The 25,803-nt window shown below is 36.9% G+C and overlaps 1 protein-coding gene across 1 annotated transcript in view; it reads left to right on the plus strand.

The window, feature by feature from the left end:
* The window catches only part of SORCS2 (sortilin related VPS10 domain containing receptor 2), a 548,577-nt gene that overhangs the window by 432,541 nt on the left and 90,233 nt on the right, over positions 1-25,803 (plus strand). Inside the window, exons 5-8 of the mRNA XM_039728870.1 lie at positions 5,475-5,639; positions 10,361-10,434; positions 20,059-20,123; positions 22,507-22,625. Of these exons, the coding sequence (XP_039584804.1) occupies positions 5,475-5,639; positions 10,361-10,434; positions 20,059-20,123; positions 22,507-22,625 (423 nt within the window). The remainder of the gene's footprint in view (positions 1-5,474; positions 5,640-10,360; positions 10,435-20,058; positions 20,124-22,506; positions 22,626-25,803) is intronic.

Here is a 25,803-nt window from a genome sequence, read left to right on the forward strand (position 1 = left end):
CAAGAGAAAGTAACAATCCTTGAGAAAGCTGTGAATGCTTAACAGAAAAAGTAAAATACTAGCTCGGTGTGTATGTAAATTCTTTTCTATATGTATTCCACCCAATTCAGTTGGACACAGAAGCAGACTTATTAGGTCCATGTATAGCTTAACATTTGTGATGAGTGATTTTGTAGTGCATCTTCCAGGGAAAATCTACAAGATTAAACTGCTATCTGGGAGACATTTTATTTTACTCTGCTTGGAATGACCTTGGGTTGATTTTTTAGGTATTGTTTTTCATCACTCTGAGAGTAAAGGCACTATATTTCACTCTCATTTAACCACTCTTGAGTTATCAGGTCTCTCATACCATCCAAAATAAAAATCATAACCCTTTGCAGTCCACTTTGTGTGTTTTATGAATGCTGCCTGAGAAGCAACATCTCATTTACAAGTGGGACCAGGAACTTTAGTAATCTCTCTCTCAGCCAAGTGTATCTAATAACACGTGAATAACATAAATTGTAAACTCAAGACAAATATATGAGTTAATTAGTCTTAAAACTGCTGAAGGTGTGACTGCAGTGCTGTCTGCTCTGTGAATACTGCCCTGAGACTGGAGGTACTGGCACAAAGGCCATTTCCCATCAGGACTGTGTAGGCAAAGAGGTTTCTGTGATGGTGTCACCAGGTGATGCCCTGTGCTCAGCAGCCTTGTCTCCAGTTTAGCTGAGCACCTTCATCTAGGCATTAGCACTGCATGTTCTTCATGGCTTTAAGGTGAAGGAGACCAGATTTAGATTGGATATTAGGAAGAAGTTCTTTACTGTGAGGCTGATGAGATGCTGGACAGATTTTGTTCAGAGTAGTTGTTGATGACCGCTCCTGGAAGTCTTCTGTGACATTATTTGACCTCGGTGAGGATGGCTTATATGTGCACATCGTTAAGGGTTTTTTCCCTGGAGTGGGTCCAGCATTCTTTAGGATTGTATCCCCAGGGATGAATCCTCTATGTTCAGTGGGAGTTCAGCCTACTGGGAGGGGGGCTGAGAAAGGATAGGTTCTTCCTGGCCATGCTTGGCTTCTCAGTGCATGTCTGCTGTCTGCTTAAATGAAGAGTCTCTATATTTTTTTCATTTCTTACTCTGCCCAAAGGAGGTTTCTTCCTTCAGGGTCAGCATAGAGTCCTGAGGAGTGTCAAATTTTTTTCATTTCTTACTCTGGAAACCAAAGGAGGTTTCTTCCTTCAGGGTCAGCATAGAGAGCTGGGGAGTTTCTTGATTTCTGACCATATGGAGGATTATAGGGTTAAGAAATAGTGTCTCATCTCTCACCACTTACTGCAGAAGTCTCCTATAGCAAGTCAGATGCTGTGAGTGTAAAAATTTATTAATCATGGGCATTTTTACTTTTTTTTTTCCTTTATAATACTAGGGAAATAGAAAGGAAAATAAAAGCTACAATTAAAATTAAGATCAGTTGCTGCAGTTGAAAGAGACAGCACAATTGTAATATGTTAGAAAATTGCCTTGTTTTAGAAAAAGTGCTGATTAAGATCAAATTTGTCTTGAGTTTAAATTTTGATTGGACCTAAACTGAGGGGAGGGGGGTTATATTTCAGACACAGTGCAAATGATGCATGTTAATATCCTCTGTTTATTGCCACTTGAAATTGCAGCATAGCTTTGAATTGCTGCCAAATCTACAGTTAAGACTCCCAAGTAATCACTATGATTATTCCAAATCTTCATGGTAGCAGTGAAAGAAAAAGTCTGATATGCAGAGAACTGTCGCCTAAGCCATCAGAATCTTTTCATTCTTTGGGGCTCAGATTGTGATTCCACTCATAGCAGGAATGGTTAGACATGCATATTGGCCAATCAGTCTTGAAAGAGAGATTAAACAAATGGATTTAATTATGTTATTTTCAGATTTGTTTGTTTTTTTTTTGTTAACTCCTGCCTCACTGACTTTTTCTGTAATGAGGAAAAGCATGGCTTTGCTTTAGTTTTGGAATGGTTTAATTCCTATATTGGCATGGTATTCTTCTTTTTTATTGGATTTGTTTTTCCTTTTCCCTCTGTTCATGTATAACAGATACCATTTTTATTCTTTTTCTTTAAAATCCATAGGGGTGTTTATCTCCTTGAAATATTTTTTTTTTTACTTCTGTGTAGCTGCTGGCAGTTGTAGGCTTACATAAGACCTGAATGTATACACATGTTATTGTGGTTTATTTAGTTGGATGGTGATTAAGTACTGATGTCTGAGATAAACAACATAATATAGAGTTACAATTAAAAAAAAAAATTAGAATAATCTCACAGGAGATTTCTTTCTTTCTTTCTCACAGGAGCGAGAAATTACATACAAAATGTTTATAAGGAGCTCAGATTTATCTGTGCTTAAAATCTCTTCTGTTTTTTAAATACACAGTTATTCAAGGCAGTAGTTTATTTTGAATTAAAGCCATCACTGCTAGTTGGCTCTCCAGACAGTATGTCCCGCTTGCATCCCTTCATCAGTTGCTTGCAGGAGGCTTTTGCTACTTGTTCCACTTACAAAGTAAATAAAACTTGTTGTGGAAAGCATCTAATGTGGATACAGTATTTACTCTGGAGCATTTTCCTAAATAACTAGTGTTAGCCAGCAGGCAAGTCTGAGCACCCGGTGTGTTAGCTGTGGGAGGAAATCTGTATGTCTGACACATAATGATCAGTTTAAACTATTGAAATATAAATCACAACACGGAGTGAAATTCAAAAATATTTATTTAAATGAATTATGGTGTGTGTGTGTGTGAATAAAAGAATAGTTAGCAACCCTGCCATACATGCTTGCAAGTCTACAATCTTTAGGCTATTTTTTAAAATAGTTTTAACTCCAAAAGATACATAGTATTTTTGAAGGACAGCATTAGCAAATATCACAGTGTGTTTGCATTACATTATAACAAGCATTTTTCTTATGATTTCAGTGCTGTTGAGTCCACATTATGAAACTTAGCCATGCTTCTATTTAAGCCTCATTAACAGTGAAAACCACTCCCTATTTTATGAATCTCATTCCTTTATTATTTTGAAGCCATAATTTTGACATTTTTGGAAGTGTAAGATTTATAGGGTCAGGGAAAAAAAAATGCAGCAAGACAGTATTTCTGTAGTCAGAAATTCCTGTTCTGTACAAGTGCAGTTTGTGCCTTTTCTGGGGACCAGGTCCTTCTCTCCATGTTCTGGTCACAAACCAACAGGAATGAGCACTATATACCTCGCTCAGCAGGAAAATAGTTTGAACTTATTTATTTCCAAGAGAAAATAGATATTTTAAGCCTAAGTCACAGACAGGAGTCTGGCAAGAAAGTACAAATGTCTGTGTTTGGCATAAACATTTCTTCATTCCCCCTGAGATGCAGGCACAGGGACAGGGCAGCACATGGCACCACATTCAATTTCGGGCTCATGCCATGCTTGCTGCAGAAAACCTAATAAATGAGTGTGTCACAAGAATCTCTGAATGCTGCATCTAGGCCACCAGCAGCTACTGGTGGAGTGTAGATAGTAATGAATTAAACAGACACTGTTTGAAGGGACAAAAAGCCCAAGAGACAGAAAGCCGTTTGCTACAGTAGAAATAAGAGAAGGCATTTGTGAAGGTGTCATGTACCGAGGCTTTCCAATGAAAATGTCATTTATATCATTAAAAAATACAAGATAATACCAATGTAATGGGTTATTATTTTGCTCTTCTTACTGACCTAGTCATGCAGCTAATGGAATGGATTTGCCTTAATGTATGCTTTAGTGTGGGATTTCAGCACTGGACCATGAACCCTGAAATATCTGCAGTTGTCTCTCATGTTCAACAATGTACTTCAATAAGTGCCCCATTTGAGGTATATGAAAGCCCTTGAAATTAGTGCTACTGTGTATGTGCTTCAAGGAAAAGTGAGGAAAAGTGCACATGCTTAAGTTACTTGTCAAATTGGAGCATCTGTAAATGTTGAATTTATAGTTTTCCCCCCAAGACCAATTGCAGTAAAAGCTCAGCCCAGCTGTCATAGCTGTATAATTCATTAGAAGTTTCAAAATTTTAACTTCAGCTCTGCTCTAAAAAAGTGACTACATAAAAATGGTGCTGTTTTTTTAATCTCTTTTCATTCTCTCTATTCACATTATTGTGATTCTGTTTGCATAACTCATTGCCATTTATCTCTGTAAGCAATTTACAGTCACTGTATCACAGTGATCAGTATTCTGTGGTGTTTTCTGCACCATTTGCTGAATATTCTAAATCCATTTTGAATTAAGAATTTTTTTTAATTGTTTTTTGAAGTATGAGCTAGAGAGAGCCCAGCTGGACTTTGAAAATCTAGTTTGTTTGCAGGCTATCAGTTGATAAAGGCTGATTTTTGAATGCCAACTGGACCCTTTTGATCTGGAAAAACAATCAAAATGGACTCACATTGGCAGTTTTAGAACCATGATGTTATAGCAAAAGGTGAAGGAGTTGAAATGAGTAAAATTCTAACTAAATTATGCGGGGAGAATTTGTTGCTTAAAGCTTAATGTAAAGATCACACTAGGAAACAGCTCAAGATATTGAGTCAAGGCATTGTTTGGACCTGAGAAGGAAATTCAGATAGTTTGTTGGCATATTCTTCTGCATCAAAGTGAATTGCATTTTATTCAAAATATGTCAGGAAGAGGAAAATGGTGAAACAATGGAGAGATATTATAAAGAAGTTCTTTCTCCTCTGTCATGCTTCTGCTGTAGCAATGATTGCTTTTACGTTTAGTAGCCTCACTAGATAAAGAGATTAATTTATATGGATGTGTTAAAATAAGTCATTACTAGTAGCATTTTTTTTTTTCAAATTAGTGTGGAGATTTTATCATGTGGCCTCATGAGCCTTGAACAAGCACCAAAACCCAAGGCAGTCATTCTGAGCAGAGATGAGGAGCGTAATCAGTTTGGTGTGGATTCCAAGAGAAGTTATAGAATGTTACATTCACAGGTTTGGTCAGGGAAGATTAATGAAATCTTGTAATCCTTATCTCTTAGGTGATTTGAGTTTCTTGTCTGCAGAATTTTGATATGTAGGTAAGATGCTTACAAAATGTGACATTAACACAAAAAAATAAGGCTGTATTGTCTGTTGTAGAGAAATCAGGCTTCTGAAGGTTTCTTGTTGTTTTTGTCTTTTAGATAATTCTTGTAAGCTCTTCCCATAATGACCGTGACCAAAGCCTTTTCATAAGCACAGATGAAGGAGCCACTTTCCAGAAACAACCCATTGCTAATGTTTGGTCAGGGAAGATTAATAAAATCTTGTAATCCTTATCTCTTAGGTGATTTGAGTTTCTTGTCTGCAGAATTTTGATATGTAGGTAAGATGCTTACAAAATGTGACATTAACACAAAAAAATAAGGCTGTATTGTCTGTTGTAGAGAAATCAGGCTTCTGAAGGTTTCTTGTTGTTTTTGTCTTTTAGATAATTCTTGTAAGCTCTTCCCATAATGACCGTGACCAAAGCCTTTTCATAAGCACAGATGAAGGAGCCACTTTCCAGAAACAACCCATTGCTTTCTTTGTGGAAACTCTCCTTTTTCACCCAAAAGAAGAAGATAAAGTACTTGCTTATACCAAGGAAGGCAAGGTAAGGCTTGAAGGTACAGCATTTCTCTGAAATTTAGGAATTGCTCTATTAAATAAAGTAATTCCGACATGCTGATTAGTGTTGGGTTTTATGAAATAATAATTACTCAGAAGGGAATCATATAGTGGTTTTGAGATTTATTTAAATATTTATTTTATTGATGTCCAAATCTTTGTGGTTATGGTAGTTTCAATCCTGGCATTTTCAGTTGGTACGGATATTGGGAATATTTATCCTTCCGCATAATACAGTTAAATAATAATGAAACATGCTCCTCCCTAGAATGTAAACAATTTATAGTACAGTAGGAAGTTAATGAAGTTGAAATATTGCCTCCAAAGGCTGTTCACAGGATATAAAATAAACTCATACAAAACAAACTGCACACTCATACAGCAGAATAGGATTTGTGAAATCAGTGACTGTAGAAATGTACAATAATTATATCCCTTATAGTGGCTTTTTACCACTTTCAGATTGATGAGCAGTTCATGTCTGTTAATTTTTACCCTCTTTCAGATTTCTTGTGGTTAAACTGTGAAGTCAGTTTTCTGGGTTGCCTGGGCTAAGCACTGATGAGTGTGCACACCATCTCCAAGTGTGCAGCTCATCTCTTTTTCACAGTGCCAAAACTGCAGCTGCAAACTCCCTGTCATTCTGGTCCTGGTAGCAGCCTTGACTCACCTCTACCATTACTTCTATTTTAAATTTAAATTGGGAAATTCCAGTCCATTTTACCCTCATCATACCTCACAGAAAGTGTCTATTTAGGTGGTGAGATTAGTCAGAGAAGTTGCACATACTGCAACCAAATAGTGATCACTGATTCCAGTGATGTTCTGTCAAGTCATCCTTTTGGACATGCTTTTGAATGTATAAGTTAACAGCTGATCCCAAACCAATTCATGTTTACAGGTGTTTGCAAATAAGGGTAGAACTAGAATAAAAAACATAGCAAACCAAACTAAGTCACTAAATATTTTACTTTTGGTTTGAAATCCTAGCACAATTACAAATAATTTGAATGCATTTTATGTAAATAAAATACATCAGGGATGCCTGAAGCAATGTAAAGGTTTTGTTATGAAAATATAAATGAAAAGCCTTTGTTATGAAAATATTTGTTTCTGGTTTGACTTTTGTACCCAGAAGTAGATATAATTATTGAAATTTTTATAGTTACAGAGTGGTGGAATCATGAAGTGTAAGAGCCCAAAGTGTATGAACATGTTGTCCAGCCCACAAGAAGTGGGTAGAAGTATTTGTCAGAAGAGAGCAGGAGGTAGAAGTACAAAGTGAAGCAATTGGTTTGTGTTTTGATGAATTAAGCATGTTAGGAAGATTTTCAGGCATTTTATAATTGGATAATCTCCCAAAAGGAGTGATGCTACTATTATCCATGCTTACAGTGTGACTGGACAAAAAAAAACCAAAAACAAAACTATAAAAAAATATTCAGTAAGGAATAGTTCTGCAGGAATAGCTGTAAGGGTGAGGTAATCTGATGGACTTTTCTCAGGCTTTCAATGACACTAAAAAGAGTCAACCATAAAGACTTCCTTGACAAGTCCTACATCTTTACCTTTAGTGTGTAAGAATGAAGGATGCCTTTGACTATAACTGGGTCAGTAACCTGCTTATGTTTTGTATGAAATCTGATATATTTGGTCTAGAAGGGAAAGGAAGATAAAGTGATGTTTGCAGAGAAGGAGTTGAAAATCAAAATTGCAACTTGACACAACAAAAGGTCACTGTACTAAAATCAATGGTCTTGAGAGAGAGTGTTGATCTGAAATTGCCTGAGGAGTCAGTACACTCTAGGTTTTTGAGTTAAGTAACTTCACCTTCCCTAAAAAAAAAGTAATATCAGAATGTAATATAATCTAAAATTCTAAAATGGAGAAACAATTAGCTTCTGTTATTCAAATAATTTCTTGCAAAGGCACTTTTTAAGAGACTGCAAGGACACTGCAAGGAATGCAAGCAATCAGGTCCTTCATAAATAGCAGTCAGCAAGGCTTCTTTGTTTGCTAGAGCATCTTGGCCTTTTCCACAACTTTTGATTCGATTTAGGGCTTATTTCATATTGCAAAATATGTGTTGTTCTTTCATTCAGAACCCTAGATTCTGTTTAAATAAATCTCTAGCCTCTAGCTGACACTATAAATGAATGCAAATCCAGTCAATGTGGTTGGATTAATCCATTTACTGCCTCAAATCTATACACTCTTTTTCTGGCAGCCCCTCAGTTATAATGAATAACAATCATCTATTTGCTGAGCCTACATAAATGCTTCTAGATGTTTTTAAAAAATTGTCAAGGATGCAATAGATTTTAATTTTTCATTTGGAAGCAGAAAGGATGAAATAATGGCAAAACATAAAAATATTTTCAATATTTTTAAAAAGGCACTTCCACACATTTATTGCACAAGTGAGCATAGGCAAAATTGTAAGACCTATTAGATCTGTTTGCTTCAGCCAGAGATTTTAGCTGTCTAAATCTCATAATAGTCTATATAATCTCATTTAATAGTTTTATAATATGTGCCTATTGAAAAACAAAATACATATGGATCACTTGGGTTTTTTTCTTGCAGAAAGTTCAATGTGTATGTAAGCTAGTTACATGTTATTTTTTATCTATTTCATATACTGCGTCAGTTAAAATTTCATTTAAGTTTTAATATTCCTTATTAATCCTACTTCACTCTCTCTAACAGTTGCAGGAATTTCAGAGGCTTCTTCCCTCTGCAGAAAGCTTCAGTCATAAGCTCCCAGACTTTGGTTTTAAATGTGTATATGAGCTGGTAGTTTGGATTTGGGGGAGAGGGGGTGGATTTAGTTTGGCCTTTGGCTTCTCTTGTACAGGTGTCTGTGTTCAAAGGGTGAGAATCTTTCATTTTCTTCTGAAATTCATTGATGACAAAAATAGATCCCTTTGTTGACGTGCCAGTGTTGTCCCTTATCCTAAACAGTTCTCTTCCCTCTTGCTGGGAACTTCTGAATGCTTGGCTTTTTTTGCAGCTTAGACAACAGGGTTAGGATAGTGCATTAATTATCATCTTTCCCAGGTTTAAGCAGTCTACTGAGGGTTACTCAGGTTACTCAGTGAGCAGGGACTGTTTGGAAAAATGGTAAACCCAGTGGTTATCCTCTCTGCAATTCCTGTGATAACAGGTGTTTGAAGAAGTAAGCAGCTTAGGTTCTTCACTCTGCTCAGTCCAGTCCATTCACAGCCACATCCATGTCCCCAAGGAGGTTGCTCAGAGAAGGATGTTATAAAATACCCTGGGTGCACCAAATCCTAAGCCACATAAAATTAATAGAAGAAATTTAGCAGGCAAATTAGGAACCTGGCTTTGCAGCCCCATCATTTAGCTCTGAAGATGAAGAATTTTTGATCCCAAATCATTTCTCCCTGTGTGTTGACTGGGTCAATAGGCAGTCTGAGTCCTCATTGTAGTTTCCAACCCTGTGGTCTATCTACTTTAATCAAGTGTGCAATGGAAGGGAGCCCAGTTATTGTGAAGTGCAGAGTAGCTGGGAAATTCTCTTCTATCTCTAATTCAAACTTCAGTAAATTTACCCATAGAGTTGATTCTACATTTATTCTACCTCAGCCTTTATCTTTACATGTTAATATTGCTGTTTTCCTGTAATAGAACATAATACACAACTGTGGGGGCTTTTTATCTTTTGTCATTGAACCTGCAATTTTAAAACATAAACATTCCTGACTACTTATAAGATACTTTCCCCAGAAGACAGTTACTGAACTAGTGAATTCTACATCAGAGAAGAACAGTTTTACTTGTGTTTTTATCCCCCTATTAGAGATATCAAGAGAAAACCCATCTTATGTAAATTGGATCAAATAAGAAATGCATGCAGACAGCAGGGGGCTTTAAATCTGTCTTTTAGAAGTCTGATAGAAACTTCCCATTTTAACTGGAGGAAACACATTTTGAAGGCAAATGCTAAAGGAAGGAGATTTGTTAAGAGCTATTCTAGATCCCATATTATTCTGGGGGAGAATATCTTTCATCTGCACTTTTGATATCCATCCATATCATTAGCGTTTGTTGTTTTGCCAGAGGGGAACTGTTCATAGAGAAGGTGGGGCTGGAATCCTCCTCCTCCAGGCCATCTTGTGTCTCTGTGCTGAAGGAGCACTTCTCCTGGGTTACAAATTAGTGTCTGTGGAGCAAGCCCATAAGTGCATCTCTCATCAAATCTCTTAAGCATTTCTGTAATATATTTTGGTCCTATTTTAGCAGAGTTTTAAATCCATTGACTTCCTGGCTCAAGTAGTTTTGATGGCATTAAAGTTTGAAGCATAAGGAAATATTTGTGCTTCTTTGATCAATGAATGGGAAGAAGAAGTGCCCTTTTACCATCCCTCTTGTGTAACCATGCTGAGGTAAAAAAGAATCTGACCCCAAACAAATTGTGTTTTTACAGTAAACAAAAAGTAATTGTTGCAGAATTTTGTTTATTATAGACCATATTTTAAAATAATTTCTCTATGAAAGGCTGTTAATCTGGAAAACAAGGTACTGAGCTCCTGGTAAATTGGTTTTGATTTTGTTTGGGTTTTTTTCCTTTTTATTTGTGTACAATCTGTCTTTCTAATAGTTATATAGGGCCTGTCTTTGAAGATGTACAGTATTATCAGTTTCCTATAATCTTATTTTTCACCTTCTTTTCTCCTTTTCTAGATTTATGTATCTATTGACTTGGGGAAAAAATGGAACCTTCTGCAGGAACGGGTTTCTAAAGATCATTTTTTTTGGTAAGAAGTTATTTTTGAAATAATAAAATTAGCAGAGAAAGTATTTCATTCTAATCCAAGAAGATGTTTACAGAAGTATGGATGGGGACTGTGTGAGCCTTGGCATCCTTTGCAGGTGATGGCAATGTTTCTGTATCCTCTGTTGCAAAGTCATATTCATGCCAGGGACACATGGAAAGGTTGTAGGTCTGGGTCTATGGAGCCCAAGATTTAAAGAAAGCTCCAATGTTGAATGAAATTGTTCTCCATTTCACTGGTGAAATTGATCTTTAGGAAGTAGAGGAGTCTTTTTGCAGAGAAAGATCTATAATTTTTTTTTAAAAGAAGCAGGATAATAACTACCAACTGGAGTCACATATACACTTGCACTGCTATGGAAGATGGGGGAAAATATTACTTTATTGACAACATATATATCTAATTATTTCATTTTCAGCTCAAGTGTTGTACAGGTATCTCACACTGTATATGTATCTCACAAAGTATTTAATTGTGAGATAATTTAAGATAATTTGTGAGAGGATTTAAGCAGGTTGACAAAATGTTTGAAAAGTAAGGTATTGTCCTTATTTTAACAAATAAAATTATTTTGAAAATAGTATAGCTTCTTTAAAACCAAAATTAAACTTTTTATAGTGTTTTTATTAATTTTATTTTTTAAATTGGCGGGTTTCACATTCACTTCCACCTTTCACATTTAATTTTAGTGTGTAAGTATGTATTTTTTTATTGCAGGTTTAAGTCATACTACACTAGACACTTGTGTTCCCTAAATGGCTTTTTACTTCTAAGTGAACTCTGATCCTTGTCAGTTGTGCAAAGTATAATTTTCCATATGTCTGTGGAAACATATCTGCTTTCAGTGTTAATTTTTTTGGTTTGCTGGGGGTGGTGCCAGTGTTGCAATAGGTGCCTGATTGTGGTTTGTCTGTGACCCTCCCAGTTTTTCATGCAGTTGTTTCACACTTGTGTTGAAATAAATACTCATCCTGGCCATACTTGGGGTAAAATAAAGCAACAGAACAAAACCTGCACAAACTGATTACAAAGCACACAGGTGTTATAGTGCCTACAGACACATTGGCCACTGCCAAAGCATAATTTGGTGAGTCCAAGCATGTTTGGTGCTGCTGCTGAAGCCAGGCAAGGGGAAGGTTGGGACTGGAGCAGAGACACAGGGACAGCTCAAACCCTGTCTCAAAGAGCTGGGAGCACAAGACCTAACCTGCCCTGCTGCTCTGTTGGTCTCATTAGCCCTGGGCACAACACACAAGCTGTTTCACACTTCCAAGTGCCTCATTTTCTGTCTGCAACCTACGTACTGCCCATAATTTTAGAAAAGTAGTTTATGGTTGGGTTGTAAAACATTAATCTGATTTATTCCAGTTTGCCTCAACTTTATCTGCTGAAACAGTTGAGTTGAGCAAACACTTTCTGCTAACTTGCCCCTGCAAAGAATAATTTTGAACAGCTATTGAACAGTTTATTTCTGCACAGCAGATGGGGTTTCATAGGCCATACACTTTGCAGGTCTTTTAAATACCCTGTAGAAAGGTATGATTGTTTTTAAGTAGCACTGTTTTCAGAAATGTCATATCTGACTTATAACCAGTTCTTCCCCAGCGAGATTATATGGGATGTAAATCATGAGGGCATGTGGTTATGTCTTTAATAAATGTATTTTAAAATGCATGAAGTCTGAAAACCATCCAAGTCACTAACAGGTAAGAAATAAGAGTGGGAGCCTCTCTCACAGACTTTTTTTATTGGACTTTTTCTTATCTGACAATTAGCACACTTAAGTTATGAAAAATACAGAGAGCCACTGAAATGTCTCAGTTTTGCTCCAGCCCAAATAATTTGTCACTGTTTTCTGTATGTAAGGATTAAAGCCTGTGAGGGCATGTTTAGTGTTAAGTCTGTATTTTGCTGTGTTTCAGAATCCTTATGTTTCCTTATATCATTTGATAGGAATAACTCCAATGTAGTACTTCAAACTCATGGTTGTTCATAACTGTCACATTCCTCACAAATAAGAATTATAAATTTGAAGAGTCTGTACATTTATAACCGGTAGAAATATTTTCTAGGGGTTGTTTTCCTCTTTCCTATATATAGACCAGAGTGATTTCTCTCAAAAACTGCATCAGCCAGCAACAGCAAGGGTTTGGAAGCAGATGTTTAGGCATCACTACCAAATTACCCTTCTCATAAACTTATATAGATTAAAGATCTATATTTTACTTCTATGTCATGGGGAAATTTGCAATATATAAAGAGTGAGCGGTGAGTGGGACATGATGGCTTTCCAGTGGGAGTTTGTCTGTCATGTGAGAATTTCCAGTATTTTATGGCCTTTGTCACCCAAGTGTTTGTGTCATTTTCAACAGATGTAAAAATTTGGCTTTGTAATAGTTTGACTGTAAGGACAAGTCTAGTGTTATTCTCCTGTCAGTGTACATCTGATGTGTTAAAAATATTGTGCCAAACTAATTGTACATCTCATGATAAATGAGGGCATGTCTCTTGCTGATCATGACTGGTTGTGCCAAGAACATTTCACTGGGCAGATCTTTAGCAGATGTTTCCTCTTTGATTTCAATTTGATCTTTGCCACTGAGGTTAACAACATAGCCTAAGATTTTTATTTCAGTCTGGTAACTACAAATATTATCTGTCATAATATTTTCCTGTGCTTTGTAGAAACCATTTTTTCTCTGCCTCCAGGAGCAGCCAGATCTTCATGCATTTCCCAAATAAGCTTTTATTTTGTTTTCAAAAATAAATGAAAATCCAAATACAATCAATTTGATAGAATGTGTTATGTATTTATATTAAGGGAAGGTCAGTAAAGCCTGAATATTCTAAATATTTGTGTTCAGATACATATTGTAGATTTATAAGCAATATATTAATATAATCTTCAAGGGCATGTTTGCTTTCTAAGTGTTCTTGATCCTTCCTTAAATATCCTTTTAGATTTTATGTGTGGAATTTGATCTTTCATTATCGTGGAACTAATGAAAATATTATTGACGTCAGTGAGAAGTGTATGCAACCATCTCTAATTCAGGAGCACAGAATATTTTCTTTCTTCTGTGGTAGTGTGATCTTTTCTTACACCATCCTGGGTGATTTTCATGTCTTCTTTTGGAAGAGAAATCTGGCTAAGCCTTCATAAGAGCTTGTCCTCTCCTAGCATTTTAGGAGGCAAAGGAGGCTTCCCAGAGAGTTGGCTGATGCCCCAGGCCTGTCAGTGTTTAAGAGGCCTTTGGACAATGCCATCAACAACTTGCTTTAAATTTTGGTCAGTAATAAATAGGTCAGGCACTGGGACTGGAGGGATGTTGTTGGTACCTTCCAGCTGAAATAGTTTATTCTACCCTAATCTAAAACCAAAAGAGCTATAAAGCAAGAGCATGAAAGGCAGATTTGAAACCAACAAAAAATAATGTCACACTGTAATTTAAAAAAAAATCAATATATAGAAAATAAGTATTATATTTGTGTATAAATACTAATTAGCCTTTTTTTAAAATTTTGAACAACTTCTCTTTCTGTAAAATTAAGAAACCTTGCTTGCTGTGACCAGTTTTACTTCTGCCTACATACTGCATTTGCCCCAGTGTGATGATTTCTGTTTGGGAAATGTTACAGCACCCATCCCTTATAAGTGTTTTTTTTCAGTTCTTGGTGCATTTGTAGCATGGAATGCAAAGATATGAGCTATCCCAGCCAAACATCAAACACCCACCCATTAGATGGTATATAACTTCTTTTGTGTATGAAGTCCTTTTTAAAAAGTGCTGCATTATGTGGTAATCCTTGAGAAGAAGAAAGAGTAGTGGAGTTTGGGATTCTTCTAGGTCTGCTGCTATTCTTCTCAGTCCCCAAGGCTTATGCAGCATTGAGAAATCCTTTTGATTTCTCAAAATAGGTCTTAGTAATACATTAGCAAAGAATAGATTGTGAATCAGCTGTCTACACCAGCACAAATATACCCTGGGACAGTAAGAAATGAATTGGTAATTACCAGAGAATTAGGCTCAACACATTTCTTTTATGACTATCTAGAGCCTTAGGAATTCTTTATCCTTGACTCACTCGGATATTTGTATTCTATGCTATGGGGCTCTGTTGCTTTTATTTTTAGCTACAGGTCTTCCATTTTCTTGAGAGGTAAGAACATAAAAATAAAAAATGAGGAGTTTATTTTGATGAAGCAGTTGTTCTCAGGGACAAAGTTCTGCTCTCATAATGAAATTCCATACAGATACTCAGTCACAGCTGTACCCATTTATGTCAAGTGTAGTGGGGGCTTGGCTATTCAAGTGTCAGGTGAAAGAGAGGATTTCAGCCATGTCATGTCCTGAAGGAGAGAAGTGCAAAGGGGATTTCACTGAGCCTTTGTCAATGAATTTTTTATTCTTTTACTTAATCACTTGAAAAAGGTTTTGTTTCTGTGTGATGATGTGTGTGACTGGTTCGTGTGGCAAGGTTTGGTAGCAGGAGTGTTCAGGGCTTCTGTGGGATGAGATCAGGAGCTGCCCTCGTGTCAGACAGAGCCAGCTCCAGCTGGAAAATCCTCTACTGGCCAAACTGAGCCTGTGGGTGACGCTGGTGGTGCCTCTGTGATAAGAAGGATAAAGAAAGGATAAAAAGGCACAACAGGTGTGAGGGAAAGGGGGGAGAATATGTGAGAGGAACAGCCCAAGGTCAGTGCAGAAGGAGGGGGAAGAGGTGCCAGGGCAGAGATACCCGTGCAGCCTGTGGTGAAGGCCATGGGGAGGCATTATCCTACCCTGTTATTCATTAGCAATAAATTAAATTACTCTTCCCCAGGTCAAGTCTGTTTCACCTGTGACAGTAATTCATTAGTGAGTTCCCTGTCTTTATCTCCAATCTTGAGCTTTTCATTATAGTTTCTCTGTCTGTCCTGCTAAGATGGGGCAGTGAGAGAGCAGCTTGTGAGCACCTTGTGCCAGCCAAGGTGAACCCAAGGCAGGGACAAACCACTGCAGCTCTTCTGTTTGGACAAACATGGCAGGAAAAACGTTGTTAAAAAGCATTCAGGCATAGGAAATTAACAATAGCAGAACATGCTGGCTGTGTAAGGCATTGACCGAATCATTAAAGGTGTGTCTTCTGAAGTGGATGTGAAGCCAGCAAGGTCTAAAACATAAATCAGTCATAAGCAGATGTATTTTCAGGTTGTATGAATGAAATCATAGTTTTGTCTTCCTGAGTAACCAGCTTGCCAAGAGTCAGTGCCATTTTAAACTACTTAGTGAAAACATTTATATACTTGTGAACTGCTTTCTAAGCACAGCAGAGCCCTTAAGCCAATTGTTAGAAATCAGTCAGTATCAGTAGGGAACATGTTGCTTTTTGGATAAACTTTATATTCCGAGATTATGAGAGGGGCAGATTAAGGAACCCAGCAAGTTTTTAGATGGCCTTTGACGGGAGGTTCCTGCAAATCAGCAAGAATGTTTGTTTGGATTTGGTTTTGGTTTCAGATGTTCTGATTGAAGTTCTCTCTTCATTAATATTCACCCAAATGAACTGCATCAAATGTTTAACAATGAAGGGATCCACTGGGTTTAGGGAAGACATATATCCAGAGCAGACTGTACTTGATTAGAGTTTGCAGACCATTGCTCCCCTACAAAGGGTTTCCCTCTTGAAGTAAAATTGAATCAGAATTTTCACAGAAGGGACTGATGCTTATGATTCACATTTTGAGATGTGTACTGTTACATGCCAGTGGTGATTAACTGAATCATGGTATTCATGATAATAATCATGAATATTGCATAACTGTGAAATTTCAGGTGGGTATTGGTGTTTTCCTAATGCTGCACTGAACTAGGGGAAGAAAATATTGGGGCATTTAAGGAAAAAGAGAGGTAGCTATATAAAATATTTTATTAAAATAATACCAAAAGTCTCATAAAACTTTTAAGAGAAAATTCTAAATTCTTAGAATTTCAGTATGGTTATTTAAAACTACAAAATATCTGATGGTTGTACCATGAAATATACATTTACACAACTACTAAGACAAATGCAAAGACCTTTGCAATCACTTCCTTTGCACCATTTTCATGCTGATATAATGCTGTTCAGGTCAATGAAATTACCTGGTGAAGCACTAATGCAAAAATTATGAAGAACTAGGTCATACAATAGCTAATCTTTCAGGAGAACTTATGTAAAGTGTAAAAACACATATGCATAAGAAAACTAATCCCTCAAAAAAAATTCTAAAATTACATTTTGCAGAACTATTTTTCCCAAGAGGCTCAACATGGTGTCAGACAAGCACAAGGGAGATAATGGGAGTTTATGTTCACAGGAATGGGAAGAAGCATATTGAGGCTGCTTTTATTTACACCACCCTGCAGTCAAGTTGGAATATTTTAATTCTGAAGTGTTGTAACCATCCTGTTATGTGATCTGAAGTGCTGGGGTGTTGCACTTGCTTTATCCAGAATAGTACACTTGGTCAAGAAATGTTTCTTTTCTTAGGGGAAGACATGTCTCGTTAGAAAATTAGTCTGAATTTTACTGGAAAACTCAACAGTTGAATGTAAACCATTAAAAAGTCAACCAGAAAGCCCTGAGTTTACCTAAGTAGAACTGCTAAACAAACAAGTGGTCCCAGACTGCTGAAGGGAGAATATTTTAATAAAAAAGTTATTAAAGAGAGAATGGGGGAGTTTTAACCAAACCAAAAGTAACCACTACTGAAATTGAGAAAAACAGATAGTTCATGAGAAAATGCTTACTCTATTTGGAGGAAAAAAAAATTGTATTTATTCTGAAATGTCAATGAAAAAGGAAGAAGCTGTCAGATTATCCGTGTCCATTGCATCTGTGCTTTAGGAGACAGAAGAGTTCCTATCCTAAAGCCAGCAGGGGAACAGTAAACTGTCCTTGTGAATGGATGTGTGGACACAATGCTCACACTGGTACAATGCACTTATGTTGTTGTAGTGGTAAGTTTATAAATGAAATTGCAAGAAAACCCTGACTTGGTCTTACATTTCTCCCTCAGTATGAAAATGTATGCAACTGAGCTTTCCTTTTCAGAGGACCACATGAGGTTTGTGTTCCTGTATGCCCCTTGTTTGCCTGGTATTTTCAGAAGTCAGCAGAGGGCCCTGTCTGTGTTTAGCCTGCAGAGTATCTCACAACTTTTCCTCTGGTTCATGATTTAAGCACAAGTGAAATAACAGTATTATCTTTTAAGTACTGTTGGCAGAAGAGTCCACTGAAATGAGATTAGTTTATTCTTCAGGGATATGGCTTCAAATTCTCTATATTAGTTATACTCTCTTGTGGAGATTTTCTTAGCAGCTGTAAGAGATTTGGTCTTTTTTCAATAAAAGAAGAAAGGACTATTCTAAGTGTTCATAAAGCTGGGTAAAGGGACTTTGGAGTTCAGAAACTCTGGCCTGTATCTGACATTCAAAAGTAGACTTTGAGGGTGTAGCATCTTCATTGAGTAAATAGTGTCTGCTGCTAGTTAATCAGTACAATTAGAGTAATGATAAACACAAATAATATTTTTGAAATATTGTATAATTTATAATTAAATTATTATAATTATTGAAAGTCTAAAAGAGAAATATAGTCTGGGTAGGAAAGTTTCATTCTGCAGTGTTCATTAAAACAGATCAGTTACATCTTCTTTCACTGAAAAATTACACTGGAAACAAGATTCGAGTCTACATGTGTCAGCTGCCACTGTTAGGAGGAGAATGATAGAAGTGAGATAATTGTAATTCTGAGCTGTTGAAATAGAGATGAGAAGGTAAAGATATTGACAAATACCTCAAACTGTGCTTATGAAATCATGTGTGATGAATTATAGATACAAGAAATCCTTTCAGAAGTACCCAAAAACTTTCTTTGCATTATTGATGTTTATTAGCATGTCAGGCTCAGGCTCAGAAAATTCAACCCAAAAGTTTCTTTGGTTCAGCTGCCTGAGGTCTAACACTACAAGTAAAATATTCAGCAAACATTTTCTTTCTCAAATTGATGACTACAGAGTTATAACAGGTTTGATTTTGTGTTGTGGCTATCTGGAAGCATGGATAACAACATACACAGCACAAAAGTTCACAGATCCCTTCCCTCTGCTCATATATATTTTCATCAGACCTCAGTGGATCTAAAATCTTCTCTATCCTAACTTATTGCCTCCAAAATGCTAAAATAGTTTGTGTTTGAGAGATCGAATTTTTAATAAATACAAGATTTTTCCATGCATTCGCTAAAAAAAAATAATAAAAAATCCCACTATAAGTTTCCCTGACATCTTATGGCTTGGAGGGGGCTCATCTCTCCCCCTCCCTTTCCTCCTTTGGACTGATCATTTATCTTATTAGGGAAAAACAGCATATGTGATTATTTCTGGTTGTTATGCAGCAGTGGAAATCATCCAGTTTCTTCCCCCTGGCCTGTGTTCCTGAGGAGCCACCAATTACTGAGTCTGAGCTTTAACCACTCCTCATAAATCACTGCTACTAAAATCACTAAACAATGATGTAATTTCAGTCCAAAGTATAGCTTTATTGCATTTGATTGTTAATAATTGTATCAAAATGATAATTTTCTCTTAAGTATCTTAATGGACCTTTTTAATATCTGCATCCAGCTGCACTTTATCACTCAATGTATCTCCTTTGCATGTCTTCAGCTCACATTTTCTGACTCGATGACTCTTGCCCTGGCAGCGAAGGGCCTTGAGAAAAGTGATGTGTCTGTGGGAGTGGGGCTGGATTCTGCTTCCCGTTGTGACAGCCCAACTGCCAGCTCAAAGCTGCCTCTGCAGAATCTGCCTGACTAATGACAATAGAAGGGCCAGAAAAAAGCACAGTTGGGGCTGCCATTCCCAGGCTGGGATGGAAGCCCTGAGGGCAGAAAACTCATCTTTTGGCTGAGCATATTTGACATGAGAGATATTGGGAGGAAATCATCCTGTATTCCCATTACACCTTTACAAAGTTAACCTGTACCTTGATCACCTCTGACTGAATTTCCTTCTCAGGATATTTTTCTCAAAATTATTCTTCACTTTCTTTGTCAAAGCAGAATGTACTCTTCTCTTGAATATGCTAACCAAAGACGTATCAACTTGTTATGGAAACCATGTGTCAAGTTTAAGATATTTCTAATAAGAAAGGAATCTAACTCTTTTTTAGCATTAAATCTGCTTTGTAGTCTCAAATGTTAAATATAATTGTAAAAAGATGCTAGAGAGCTTGCCAGTGCATGTGAGTGTCTACATATCTGTGTGTGTGTGTATAAATTCATTATTATGAAGGTATTTTCCTAATTTCATGCATCTTTCTATTCTTTTTTTTTTCAATTAATTCTATTTGTATGCAATTTTTAGTAGAAGAGATTCTAAAGAAATTTAAGAAAAACATAATGTAAAGTAGAAAAAAAAATTCTTTATAGATGTTGGTAATAGGACATTATAAATGGGGTTTATTTTATTACCAGCTAGAATTCTAAAGCTGGTAAGTATGAAATCCTCTCTTTTCTTCCATCCACATGATTACTATTCTGTAGCTGGCTCTACATAACTTGATTATGTTATGTTCTCAGGGCTGTTGCTGGAGTTGATGGGGACCTTGATTTAGTTCACATGGAAATCCAGGACCCCAGTGGAGGTATGCAAATGAAAATGTTATCAATTTATACACTCGTATACAGTTATTTTTCTTTTGTTTAGAGGTACTTTTTGGACTGTTTTTAAATCTAGTCAGAAGAGAAAACGTGCAAGTCAGATTCTCTATTTGTAGTCAGCGAAACTGTCCTTTATATAAAATGATAGTGTAATTTAAAATCTACTTGTTTTTCACTTTAAGAGGAATTGATGTCAAGATGCAAAGCTCTGTTGATAATGTCCATTAATAGTGCAATTTATCCTGGCATTTGAGCATTGAACAGTTTTTCCTGATTTGCAAATAAACCTGGCAATGCAGTGTTAGTGCTGGGTAAGTGTCTGTTAATGTGAATCATTGCACGTGTCAGGTCTAGAGTAACAGCCACCATCTCTCAGAATTTCCTCATGTTATAGTATCCAGTACACTTTGAAACTTCAAAAGGAAAATAAATGGAAAAGCAGATTAGTCATCAGAATGTGCTTAAAGAGTCACCATGATTCCAAAAGCTTGTATAGTTTCTTGTTACGTATCATACTCTTGAAAGATAATTTAATTCCTTGAATCAGATCATCTAAGTTCCTGTGCAGCCTACAAGTGAGTGCATTTAAGAATGCACAGTTTAACTTGCTCCGTTCCCATAGCTTTTCTTAATTATAGCCCTATTAAAAAATCAAAGTTACCATGTTAACATCTGAATGAAAAAAAGTCTAAATCTTCTAGCAATGAAATTTATGAGACATGGTGACAGCTCCATCAGGTGATTTCTTTAGAGACAATGTAAGATGAATGCAAAGGGGTTTTTGATTAGTGGTGGATTTTGGGTGTTTGTTTTTTTCTGATTTGGTTAGCTTTGGTTTAGGGTAGCTTTTTTGGAGGGGAGTGTGGGTGGTTGGTTGGTTTGTTGGTTGGTTATTGGGGTTTTTTGGTTGCTTGCTTGCTTCCTTTTTTGTTTGGTTTTTTTTTTCAGTTTTGGCGGGGTTTTGTTTTGGTGGTTTTGATTTGTCTTTTTTGTTGTTCTTGTGGGGCTTTTTATTTTATTTTTATTATTTAACAGAAATAGCAGAGAAGGAAAAACTCTCATCAAATACCTCCTGGCTTGATTCTCAACAAACTGACTTTATGCAATTAGGGTCAATACAAGCATAGCCATTGATTTTAGTGGAAACATCATCTTTGCACTACCCATATGACAAAGAAATGTAATTTTTGTGTTGTGAACTGTGAACACCTGCAAGACTACATGGTCCACTGCTGCACCAAATATCCTTGTGGTGATGATTTGGACATAAGCAGGAGAACTTGGATTGACTCTAACTGCCTCTTAAACAGATCCAGATTTTAAAACCAATAATTGCTTCCACTATACTGGTTTATCCTTCTCTAATGAAAAGTCATTAAATGTGGGATGCATTTCCCCTCACACTGCAAAAGTAGTGAAGGACATGGGGATACATTATTTGCTCTCTCACACTGTACCTGGAGCATGGGTAGCCTTGGTGATCTGGGCACAAGATTGTGTAAATAACATTTTCCTCACCATGCTTGGGCAAGTCACTCAACTAGTTTGTGCTCAGAAGCTTGTGACAAAGGATGAGCTGTACAAGAGCTTAGGGAAGGTCTTTAAGAGTCCCAGGGAAGGTCTTTAAGTCACAGCTGGTATAAGGTAGTGATTGTTGGCTCTGCTGTCTCTGATAAGAGCAGATTGTATCAAAGATGCAGTGGTGCTGTTCTAAGAGTCCACAGAGAGAAGATAGTCCCTGCTAACTGGAGAGGAAGAGAAAGGCCATAGCCTTCTCTGATTATAAATCAGTCTAAGCTTTTTCAGCAAGGTATTAACTCTGAATATAGAAATCCTGCCCCAACAGACCCATTCCAATAGTGTGCTAATAGTGTGTCTGAACATTCTTACAGAGCTTTGAAAATAGGCTTTAAAATTCTGCACGCTGTCTATTAAATGGAGCCTGATTCTTTTCTCATTCATCACAATTTTATACTGGGGTTGATCTATTGATTTCAGTTATGTTGTGTCAGGCTGCCATATCTCCAAGTGAATAATTCGGCTCTGTGCATAGGTTAAGTGAGAAAAGAGGCTCCTTCTATTATCCCCACCCATGAATGGCTCATTCATCTAACCCCTAATCTCTCTGGACCAGCAAAATTTGGATAATAACAGGCTGCCTCCAGGGAACGATCTGAACTGTAAGCAGTTAATGTATTCTCAGTACGCTGGAGATTGAAAAAGTCTTATATGAGAATTTAATATAATAATTCTACAACTAACTCACCTGGCAAAGGCAGCCTTTTTCCTACATGAATAGCATTTAATACTGCTTGCTTCTTTTTCCCTCGATAGCCCTGTCATATGTTTCTGTCTCTCTTCCCTCAGGTTATCGCTACATCACTTGCCAGATTCAAAATTGTTCTGATAAGACAATGACAGTCCCATTTGCTGGCAGCACTGATCGGGATTCCCTGACTGTGCAGGATGACTACATATTTCTTCAGGTATGTATGTACTTCATATTTCTCTGCCATTTTTGGGAGAGACAACTCATTTTGGAATTCAAAAATAAAGTTCTGAACAGTGCAGCAACACTGTAAGGAGCAGGGAGGAATTCATGAATGATGATTTATGAATTTTTACATGGAAAAAAGCATTCCTTTATCAGTCCAAATAAAAAAATAAATTTAAAAAGAAAGCATTTTTAATTTGTACAATGAGTTGCCCTTTAACTATATGAAAATTTTCAAGTAGATTGTGTTACTTCTTATAAATACTCGTGTGTTAGGTGATATGCAAACCTTGTGTTCCTGTGATTACAAACTCTTCTAGGTCCTTTCCAGAGCAAAACACGAGTAGATTGTGTTACTTTTTATAAATACTCTTGTGTGTTAGGTGAAATGCAAACCTTGTGTTCCTGTGATTACAAACTCTTCTAGGTCCTTTCCAGGGCAAAACACAAAAATGTTCCCTGGGAAGAACATCCAAGAACAACCACTGACAGAGTAGTTGCACAGCTTCTTCACAGGGATTCTCCTCTGTGAAGAGGTTTTGCCAGGAAAGAACTGCTAACATGGCTGTGCTTAGGAAGCTAAATTGCCATAGTTGGGAAGCTTGGAGCAAATTAACATGGAATCATAGGAGGGTTTAGTTTGGAAAATACCCTTAAAATCGAGTCCAGCCACAAACCTAACACTGCCAAGTCCATCACTAAGCCATGTCCCCAAGTGCCACGTCTACAACTCATGGTGGTCCAAATTACATTGGGGTTGTTTCATTCCCAAATGACAAGACCTGCCTGCAGAAATATGGGCTGGAACTTTGTCAGCCATGTGGCACCAGTACAGCTCAGGCACACTTGTAAGTATTGTTTTAAGTGCTTGGCACTGGTTGTGGTTTGGATCTCTCAGAGCTGCAAACTTCTCAAGGAGCTGTTATGTCCTTTTTGTTTTATTAGATTTTACTAGGTAAGTTGCTTGTGCTTTCCTTAGTGCTCAGCCATCATTTTTCTCTTACTTTGATGAGATTTGTTTGCTGCAAGTCTTATTTATTTGCTGAGTTTTGCAGGAAAGCTATTTTGTGGCAATGAATACGCCTCCCCACCAGTGGCTCAGTGTGCATCAGATTGGCTCCTTTCCAACTTTCCCTCCTTGAGCCTGTTTCTTCCACAAGGACCTGTAAATTAGTAGGGTCACAAAGGATCTGTTCTCCTCTTGTTTGGCATAGTGGTTTCAAGGACCTGCATGGTTTAGAAGAATTAACATTAAAAAAATTTTAAAAAACCCAAACAAAAACCCCAACCAAAAAAAGAAAATAAACTCACAAGAAAACACACACCAACCAAAAGAAAAAAAAACAAAAACAAAACAAAAAACCCCCAAAACAAAAAAACCAAACAAAAAAACCCCAAAAACAAACAAAAGAAAAAACCACCAAAAAAAAACCACCAAAAAAACACACAAAAAAACCCCCAAAAACCAAAAAAAAAAAAAAAAAACCCAAAAAAACAAAAAAAAAAAAAACCCCAAAAAAAAAACCCAAAAAAACAAAAAAAAAAAAAACCCCAAAAAAAAAACCCAAAAAAACAAAATTTTAAAAAACCCAACCAAAAAAAAGAAAACAAACCCACAAGAAACCACACACCAACCAAAAGAAAAAAAAGCAAAAAACAATAACAACAAAACCCCAAAACTAAAACCCAAACAATGGCATTGGGGAAGAACTTTTGGACTAAAGCAGGCATTTGTCAGATAAGATCCAGCACTCATGGCATGCATTTGACTCAAAGCTGTTATCATCTGTGGCTCCCCCCAGGCACAGTCTAAAAATCCATTTCATAGTGTGTGGATGCTGAGAACTGCTTCTCACCATGCAAACTTCCAGATTGCTGTGCTCAGCAAAACGCTGGCTGCTTCCTCATCAAGCATTTTGCTTTGCTAGATGCCGTGTACAACTGTATCCTGAGCTGGCATTCCCTTTCATGACAGACATGAGCAGACACGAAATAGAAGTGCAAGGTGGAAATGTACATATAGGTAATGGACAGTTGCTCCTCAATGATGCCTTTGGTAATTTGGTCTCTTTAGACCTGAGACATGTCAGTGCCAGTAGATGAGATGTTATTGTGTTCCACATTAAGGGGAAACATCTCTAGTGTTTTTCCTTTGGACTTTTCTGCAGTAAACCACAGTATGTAATGTACATCTTATTGCTGAATTGGTTTGCAGTTAGCCACATCTGTATTACTGGAGGATAGAAGGTGACTCTGGGATCCTGTAGTCACATCTGAAACACAGTATCCCAAAGGTGTGAGGCAGGGCAGCACTTTCCTGTTCTAGTGAAACCACATATCAGCTGCACATCTGAGAAACAGCCTACTTTTGAAACCATGTGGCTTTTATCACTACACTGAAGTACAGTTATATCAGTTATAATCAGACCAGGTACAACTCATGATATCACAGCAATGCCTGTCACAAAGAGGATGGGACAGAATCCTCTGTGCAAAAAGACAGGAGAGTTTGAGACTGTCTCCCTGCCCCTGGCATTCTTCAATTCCCTGAGCTGTGCAGATGTGAATCACAGTGTTGCAGTCTGCACTGGCCCAAATCTATTTTGGAGATTTTTACCATCTTAGAGGAAGATCTCAGCCACATTTCTTTAGTATGCCTATATCCACAAAGATCAGAAACTTTCTAATACTCATTTTTTTTCCCAATTTGCACTGACAGACAGTTTCAGAGGTGATTTTAGTAGGAGGATTAAAGTTTCAACACTGCTCTTAAGCAGACCAGCCTTTAATACCAGTGAGGCTTGACATGACTATGTGCTTCAAGTCCAATTTTCCTCTGACTTGCATCATCTCCAGTCATTTAAATGAATGATGTTAAAACATTAATTTAAAAAAGCCTGTGAACAAATGGGTAAGACTGCCATTTAGCACTAGTTAAGCAAATGATGAGGTTTTTGGTTTGATCCATCATCATTTAACAAATCACATTCCAAAAGGCATCATATTCTTTATACCACAAAAAATGCATACAATATTAAATACTTTGTTACCTTTAAGATATTCAGACATATGGACCTGCTGTCATATATCAACTTTATTTTTACCAAGCCAAATCAAGTTTTCATGTTTCAGGATAGGCTGTCTTTCAAATCATGTTCCTTTTTAAACAC

Source organism: Passer montanus, unplaced genomic scaffold, assembly GCF_014805655.1.
Source record: "Passer montanus isolate IOZ18808 unplaced genomic scaffold, ASM1480565v1 scaffold67, whole genome shotgun sequence".
Classification (NCBI taxonomy): domain Eukaryota; kingdom Metazoa; phylum Chordata; class Aves; order Passeriformes; family Passeridae; genus Passer; species Passer montanus.